At 46.7% G+C, this 9,309-nt stretch overlaps 1 protein-coding gene across 1 annotated transcript; it reads left to right on the forward strand.

The window, feature by feature from the left end:
* Positions 1-2,939: 2,939 nt before the first annotated feature.
* On the forward strand, positions 2,940-8,614 carry LOC137171323 (uncharacterized). The gene is given in 4 exon segments (XM_067575273.1): positions 2,940-2,943; positions 5,075-5,824; positions 5,908-6,609; positions 6,612-8,614. Coding segments are annotated over 4 exon segments (2,268 nt in total). The 3' UTR covers positions 7,424-8,614.
* Positions 8,615-9,309: the final 695 nt, after the last annotated feature.

Genomic DNA, 9,309 nt, shown 5'->3' on the forward strand with positions numbered 1-9,309 from the left:
GATCAGCGCGCCTGCACGAGAGCCTTAAGAAAAATGGCGGACATTCCTTTTATTCTCAGTGGAAAATGCAATATTTTAATAAAGTGTATGCATTGAAATGCACTTTAATAACATTTCTAGCGAGAAACGTGCATTTTATTTTCATAATCTTTGAGTGAATGCATACGATCTTTAGTTTGTTATTTATTATGAAGTCTCTTTCAGGTTTCTATCATTGCTATGGACGCTTCTAGCGCTGCCTCCCACGTAGTTTCCGCCCGGAAGTATTTCCCTCCCTGTCACCGTTTTAAAGTTTTTATTTCTCAACAAACAACACGAAAATGTCCTTGATAACTCAACAATACGATAGGTTAATGTTAAGGTCGCCAGTTTTGATTCTTCGATTCTGCAATACGAGCGATCAGTAGCACCTGCGTAAGCCCCTGCAATGCATTACCGCCTCCCTCCAACTCAGCTAAGACCCCCAAATTATGTTAAAATCACAAATTCTAATAGCTATTTTACCATGAAACCAATTGATTTTGTCAACAACAAAAAGGTATTTGACTAATCAATGTTTTGCAAAATAGCTAAGTTAACGTCATCAACTTCACTTGTCAAGATTCTGATGGTTTGCAACATAGCTAGGCTAATGCTAACATTACTAGAGAAGGCTTTCTAGACTATGCTCTCATTGTACTTTTATTACAGTTTTACAGATAACCAGTTTCCCTCAACCCTCAGTCAAGCCTCAGTCCCAACAACTTCCCAAACTATAGAAACCAACGGCTCTTTTAAGAGCCAACCTATCTGTCTGTCTGTCTGTGTATTTATCCGTCTATCTATCCACCCACCCCACCCCCCCACCCCCCGCTCTCTCTTTCTCTTCTCTTTCTCTTTCTCTTTCCCTTTCTATGGAGTTCCATGCCCATGGATTTTCTGGTAAGTAATAGTGCGCACTATGCATAGCATGCTAAACATGTTCAAAAGCTATGTTAATGACCAAGTACAGTTCAACCATAATTTGGTATTATTGTTTATAGTATTATATGTATTATATCTGTCATACTGTGATTTAATTATGAGATACACAATTAGTTCATCTAAATGAATGATGACAACCACATATGAACTCAGATGACAATATCTTAAAATTTCTCCCAAAATGAGATTTTCAAAATTGACCAAGGAGGAAGTCTCGTCTCCAAACTTCCTCTAAACTCGTCCTACTACCTGTCCACTGGACCCAATACCACCCAACCTGCTACAGAATGTTTCCCCTGCACTTAACTCCATGGTCACACACATCATCAACTCCTCACGTACAACTGGTGTTTTCCCCACTGCGTTTAAGCGAGCTCGAGTCACCCCTCTGCTCAAAAAACCTACACTCAACCCAGCTCAGGTTGAAAACTACAGAGCAGTTTCACTCCTGCCCTTCCTGTCAAAAGTAGCTGAGCGCACAGTCTTTAATCAAGTCTCTGAATTCCTCTCTGCCAACAACCTGTACGACCCAAATCAGTCCGGCTTTAAACAGGGTCACTCTACGGAGACTGCACTACTGTCGGTTATGGAATCACTGCGCTCAGCTAGAGCTGCTGGTCAGTCCTCAGCCCTTTTGCTACTGGACCTGTCAGCTGCCTTTGATACAGTTAACCACCAACTCCTCCTCTCCACACTCACTGAGCTTGGTATCTCAGGATCCGCCCTCCGCTGGTTCATGTCCTACCTGTCAGGGAGATATTATAGAGTATCTTGGATCCCCTTCTTTTCTCATTATACACCACCTCACTTGGCGCAATCATCCACTCCCATGGTTTCTCATACCACTGCTATGCTGACGACACCCAGCTCTTCCTGTCATTCCCACCGGAAGACCACTCAGTCTCCACTAGGATCTCTTCATGCCTTGCTGATATATCAACATGGATGAAAGAACGCCACCTTCAGCTTAACCTCTCTAAGACCGAGCTCCTTGTCATACCAGCCAGTTCTTCAATAGAACAAAACATTAGCATCCAGCTCGAATCAACCCAACTCATGCCCACAAAGTCTGCCCGAAATTTGGGTGTCATGATTGATGACCAACTAACCTTTAAGGTTTACGTGGCCTCAGTCGCTCGATCATGTTGATTCGCCCTGTACAACATCAGGAAGATCAGACCCTACCTGTCTGAGCATGCAGCACAACTCCTGGTACAGGCTCTTGTTATATCAGGCATCGACTACTGCAACTCCTTACTGGCAGGTCTCCCTGCATGTACACTTAAACCTCTGCAGATGATCCAGAACACGGCAGCGCGTCTGGTCTTCAATCAGCCCAAAACAGCATGTCACCCCGCTGTTGATATCCCTCCACTGGCTTCCAGTTGCTGCCCGCATCAAATTCAAAACCCTGACACTTGCTTACAAAATAGCAACTAAAGCAGCTCCTGCCTACCTGAACTCCCTCATTCAGGTCTGCACTCCCTCCCACCCACTACGCTCTGCCAACGAAAGGCGCCTGGTACCACCACCACAACAGGGCACTAAGTCACTAGCTAGACTCTTCTCCTTTGTAGTTCCCCGGTGGTGGAACAAGTTACCAAACTCTGTTCGATCTGCAGAGTCCCTCTCAATCTTTAAGAAAAGACTAAAGACCAAGTTCTTTCGCAAACACCTCTGCACTTGATGAACTGTAGGGAGAGAAAAAAAAAAACAAAAAACAAAAAAACCCCAAAAACAAACAAACATACTTCTATGCACTCTAATCATTGCCTTGTTGCACTGCCTGTTGGCATCTACGTCCTATCGGGCCCAAACTTAAGCTTTATGGCACTTACTTGTGTTGTTGTCTCCTGACTAGATCCCTGCTTGTGTTGTATCAGTCTCATATGTACGTCGTTTCTAAACATTTCTATGTACGTGTCTGCTAAATGAAAAATGTAAATGTAAAGGAGACATTGTGCATGTTTCAACAGATGGGTGGGATTTAATAGTGAATAGGGCTGACACTTATTGTTCCAACTGTAATAACGTGTTTGAATTCAAAATTGGGGGGCAATTAGCCATTGTATTCATTTCACAATCTTCTTTCCAGTGTCCTCGGGGTTTTATCTTATTTTATTTGATTTTATCTTATTTTATTTGATTTTATCTTATTTTATTACTTTTATCCCATTGTGTCCTTCATTGTTTTATTGTGTTCTGTTGTGCTTATTTATTGTGTTTTTTTTATCTTGCTATGCAGCACTTTGGAAACCTTGTGTTTGTTAAAATAATGCTATATAAATAAAGTGGATTGGATTGGTCCCAGATTAATGTAATCACACTAAAATTAAATTATTGTCTTCCAAAATTGGCATTTTCATTTATATGTTTATAGGTGAAGTATTTAACAATCTCCAACTTGTTCCCCAAATCTGTTTCGTGCTCGCTGCATGTTTGCCTCTCTCTCCCCTCTGCATAGTGGCTTGACTGCTGGAACACAGTTGTTTTGTTACAATAAATTATTCCAATGTGTCTCTTCTAAACTCGTTTTAGTCGGAAATTAGTCAGAAATTGGTCAGGCATATACGCATATAATTAACATGTCAATGTCAGATTGCTTGAGCTCAAAACAAAAAACAACACCACAACCTCCAGAAGGTCAACACAACTCTTACAACACTTGTCTGCCGGGGGAGGTATGACTAATCCACAACTCTCTGTTTTAAATATACTCTGTTGTTGTAAACATTATCACAGATGGTTAGCTCTATTCACCGTTTGCTATATTCATCTCGCTAGCATATTATTTCACTGTCATGAAGAAAACTCGGGTATCCTTTCCAGCCCTCACTGTAAACAATCAATCAATCAATCAATCAATTTTTATTTATATAGCGCCATATCACAACCTAAGTCATCTCAGGGCACTTTTCACATAGAGCAGGTCAAGACCGTACTCTTTAATTTACAGAGACCCAACAATTCCCCCATGAGCAAGCACTTGGCGACAGCGGTAAGGAAAAACTCCCCTTTAACGGGTAGAAACCTCAAGCAGACCCCGGCTCTTGGTGGGCGGCCATCTGCTTTGACTGGTTGGGTTGAGAGAGAGAAAGAGAGAGGGAAAGGGGGAGGGGGACAGAAGAAAAACAATCACAACCACAACAATAAGCACAAGCAGCAATAGCCAGGGAAGGATGCCATCAGGACTGTGAAGGACCGCGAAGGTTCGGCCCGGGACTCAGGTTTTCCTGTGAGATGAGAAAGCACAAAAAACTCCGGGGAAGAAGCAAAGTTAGTGACATGCATTAATGTTACATGAATGCATACAGATGGAGAGGAGGAGGAGGAGAGAGGAGCTCAGTGCATCATGGGAAGTCCCCCAGCAGTCTAGGCCTATAGCAGCATAACTAAGGGCTGATCCAAGGCGAGCCTGGTCGGCCCTAACTATAAGCTTTATCAAAAAGGAAAGTTTTAAGCCTACTCTTAAACATAGAGAGGGTGTCTGCACCCCGGACTGAATCCGGTAGATGGTTCCATAGAAGAGGAGCCTGATAGCTGAAGGCTCTGCCTCCCATTCTACTTTTAAAGACTGTAGGGACCACCAGTAAGCCTGCATACTGGGAGCGTAGTGTTCTAGTGGGATAATACGCTATTATGAGCTCTTCAAGATATGATGGTGCCTGACCATTAAGGGCTTTGTAAGTTAGGAGAAGGATTTTAAATTCTATTCTAGATTTTACATGAAGCCAATGTAGTGAAGCTAAAATGGGAGAAATGTGATCTCTTTTTCTAGTTTTAGTCAGTACACGTGCAGCTGCATTCTGGACCAGCTGGAGAGTCTTTAGAGACTTGTTAGGGCAGCCTGATAATAAGGAATTGCAATAATCCAGCCTAGAAGTAACAAATGCGTGAACTAGTTTTTCTGCATCTTTTAGGGACAGGATGTGCCTGATTTTTGCGATATTACGCAAGTGAAAAAAGGCAGTCCTTGAAATTTGATTTATGTGGGAGTTAAAGGACATATCCTGATCAAAGATAACTCCCAGATTCCTTACGGTGGTGTTGGAGGCCACCTATTGTTATGTAGCATGCCTCTAACCCTATGCAGGCTCTCTCTGCTCCACAGCCATTTCCTCCTCCTACTTTCTCTTCAGCCGCTCCTATCTCTGCTGCCCCTTCCCTCCCGGCCATCTCAGCCGCTCCTCCTACCGCACCAACCACGGCAGCCGGTCAGACAGCACAAACAACAGCGGGCCCCAACAGCTCCACGAGTTATACCCAACCTTTTCCCCCTCTTTCTTCTTTTCACCCTCCCTGCCTCATTACTACTTAATGATTACATTAATTCTCGACCTGGCCTTGCGTTTCGGCGGCAATGGATTCTATTCCTATCATATCCTCTTCGCCTCCCAAGCCGCCGGTCGCCTCCAACAGTTCAACCAGGGCACGTACTGGGGAACACTGGACCACAAGCTATACTGCAGAGTTTTCGCAGCTCGCGCTTCTCTGCACTGCGAAACGTGCGGCGCCCCTTCCCATCGCGCCACAGCATGCACCCTCTCCGCCCCCCTGCCCCGCGCCTTGGTAACAGACAAGCGAAGCCCAGCCATGCCATACCACTTGCCCTTGGCGGCTCCCCCACCATCTATCACCCCCAAACCTGCCTTAGATCACCCGTCCATCCTCTGCCCCCTCCCCAAAGGCACGGACAGGAGAGGGAGACCTGTCCTCTACCGAGGAGGACGGATGATCTGCAATAACTTCAACGACCTCGGTTGCAGCTCCTCCAGCTGCAAATTCCTCCACACTTGTTCATTCTGCGGGGGAGCCCACGCCAGAGCCACATGCCCACACAACCCGACAAAGCAACAGCTGTGTAAGTATCTCAATAGCCCCATTAACATCAACGCCCTAGCCACTGCCTTGTAGGGCAGTGGCTAGGGCGTTGACACCATCCAGACACCCAGTTCATCAACTTCCTCATTCAGGGCTTCATCTACGGTTTCCATCCGGGTCTGCAGGCCATGCCTGAGTCCACTCACATATGCAACAACTTGCAATCAGCCCTGTCTGAACCAACCACAGTTGACAGACTACTGCAAAAAGAAGTTGATGACGCCTTCATGATCGGCCCTTTCTCCAGCCCCCCTTTCCCATCTTTCAGAGTCAGCCCAATCGGAGTGGCAACCAAGAAGTACTCCGGGAAAAAGAGGCTCATCATCGACCTCTCGTCCCCCCACGGTTCCACTGTTCCAAGCATTAACAGCCTGATTCCCAGCCTGGACAACCTGCAATACGCCACCATAGACCATGCCATTTCCCTCATCCGCCTCGCGGGCCAGGGAGCATGGTTGTCCAAGGCAGACATCACAAGTGCTTTCAAAGTCCTCCCCATCCACCCTGACTACTGGCACCTCTTTGGGGTCTCCTGGAAGGGCGCATACTATTTTGCTGTGTGTCTAACCTTTGGCTGCAAGAGCAGCCCAAAAATTTTCGACTCATTGTCCGAAGCCCTCTGCTGGATTCGTTCCAACAATTATAAACTCCCGTACGTCATCCACCTACTTGATGATTTCCTCACGGTCACGCCACCGTCTTCGCCCCCGTCATACGGTCTCATACGTCATCTCGGCGTTCCCCTGTCTCCAGAGAAAAAAGAAGGGCAAGCACATCCTTGGAATTCCTCGGCATCACCCTCAACTCCATTACACTCCAAGCATCTCTGCCTACTGAGAAACTCCACCGCATTTCTCTACTCATTCAAAACTTTCTCATGGCCAACACATGCACCAAACGTCAATTACTCTCTCTGCTGGGCCATTTCAACCATGCCACCCACATCATCCCTCAGGGCCCATCTATCTTGTCACACCTTCTCTCCATAGCCACCGCCGTCCCATCTATCCATGACCACGTCACGCTAGACAGCGCGTGCAAGATGGAACTAAAAATGTGGCACCAGTTCCTCTCTTCCTGGAACGGCATCTCCTTCTTTTACGACGACCATGTCACAGACGCCAATGACATCCAGCTATACACCGACGCCGCCCCTTCAGTTGGCTTTGGCAGTTACTATGGCGGCAGATGGTTCTCTGCCAAATGGCCACCTGACTTCTCTTCCCTGGCCCCTTCCTCCACCATTTCGGAAATGTACCCGATAATCATTGCTGCCATTCTTTGGGGGCATGAATGGTCCAAAAAGACCATCGCCATCCACTCTGACAACAGCGCCGTCATCAACATCCTCAACAAAGGCCGGTCACACAATCTGGACATCATGCAGTTCGTGCGCAAGCTCACATTGGTTTCAGCCCAGCACCAGTTCATCATCCGAGCACTCCACATTCCAGGCCACAAAAACGCAATCGCTGATTCACTCTCTCGTTTCCTGTTTCAGAAATTCAGACAACTAGCTCCAGCCTCCAACCCTCTTCCAACTCCAGTTCCACCGTTTTCAGCCACAATCTACAACTGAACCCGTAACTGGAACAACTGGTCACCATTTCACGGGACAACATCGTCAACAGCGCTGCCCTCGAACACTATCTTCATACCTCACCGGCTGGAATTCCTTTAAAGCCTTTCACGTCTCCCACGGACTCCCATTCCCTTCACTGGACATTCTTACCCTCTCCTGCTTCATTACATTCTCCCACACTCAACTCAAGATCAAGTCTTCCACCATACAGACTTACCTCAGTGGAATCAATTTCTTTGTTAAATTGATTTCCGAGCACCATGCCCAGCCTTGTCCCACTCTCATATTAATATGTTAATTAAAGGTCTCCGCAAGGCGGAACCGCACCCTGCACCAAAACGTTCACCCCTCACATCGGACCTTCTGGCCCGATGCATTCACACACTCCGCACAGGCTACTTGTCTCCCCACATAGACAAAACCCTGGAGTCCATGTTTTTACTAGCCTTTTTTGGCTTCCTACGCTGCTCAGAAATCACAGCTCCTTCCTACTCCTTTGATCCATCACTACACGCCACATTGTCCAACATCTCTTTCCACTCTTCAGACACACTCATCTACCACCTCAAACGCAGCAAGACCAACCAGTCGGGTCAACCTCAATCCATCTACCTTTTCTGCCTAGATTCATACATAAGTCCTTACAAACCCATCCACGAGTACATCAACACAAGACTAGCCAACCAAGCTTCCCCTCAAGACCCTCTGTTCATCACGGAAACGGGAAGGGTAGCAACACGTTGTTCCATCACCACATGCGCTCAGTACTTGCCAGATCCGGAATACCCCAAGACCAGTTCTCAGGACACTCATTCTGCATTGGAGCCGCTTCCACCGCCTCTAGACAAGGCATTCCCGACAACGTCATCCCTCGCCTATCATACCTACATCCATCACGACCTGGATAACATGAAGAAATCCCATTCTCGCCTCTCTGGTTGAAGTCTCTTTAGGGGCTTCGTACAGATGCTGGATCATCGAGACAGCACCCCCACCCTGAGTCTCAACCCCCTGTTCCCACTTACCTCCCCGACATCGACGCCTCTCCTCCTTTCATCTATCACTCTCCTCTCCACTCCCTCCTTCCCCTCTTTCCCGCCTGCTCTTCTTTCTCCCCATCCCTCGACCCTCATCCCCTCGACCCCTACCCTCTTATCCCGCATCCCACGACCTCGACCCTCACCCCCGCATCCTCACACCCCTGACCCTCTCCCTTCCCCCATCCATCCTTCCTCCTTTTCACCCTGCTCTTCCATCACACTCCCAATAAACCATTAAATCCATGCTCTAGAAGGAGTGGTCTTGGTTAGTGAATTGAGTTTTGGTTTGATCTCTCTACAACATTCCTACGGGCCAAGGTGGCCATTTTAGTTACATAGGTGGGGCTGGAGAGCACATTTTGGCACTTTGGGGGTTCATTTTTACATTTTATCAAATTTTTCATCAGACCTGATGTGTGTGCCAAATTTGGTGAGTTTTTGAGCATGTTTAGGGGGTCAACTTTAGGTCTGAAGTGGCGTAATAATAAGAAAGAGAGAAAGAAAGAAAGAAACACATGAAAAGTGGCGAGAACTACTGTTTTACAGTAGTCCTCTGCCTTTTGGGCTCGGTCCCTAATTAATTCAGCTGACTGATAACAATGACAATGGGAGTGTGTCCTGGCAAAAGGAAAAACACTGAGGAGGACAAGCTAGTGTTTGGAACAGGGTGAGACCCCAAAGTCCACTGTCCACCCCTGTCCAGTGTACTTGTGGGCTTCCAGTCACTGGAAACCAGGATGGATGATCAACAATCATAAGTTATTGCCATGACTTGGCTGAAAGACATGGCAGACTACATATTGGACCCCAGCCAATCACAGCTTGCCTGCTTTCAGGGCTTCC

Source organism: Thunnus thynnus, chromosome 19 (genome assembly GCF_963924715.1).
Source record: "Thunnus thynnus chromosome 19, fThuThy2.1, whole genome shotgun sequence".
Lineage (NCBI taxonomy): Eukaryota > Metazoa > Chordata > Actinopteri > Scombriformes > Scombridae > Thunnus > Thunnus thynnus.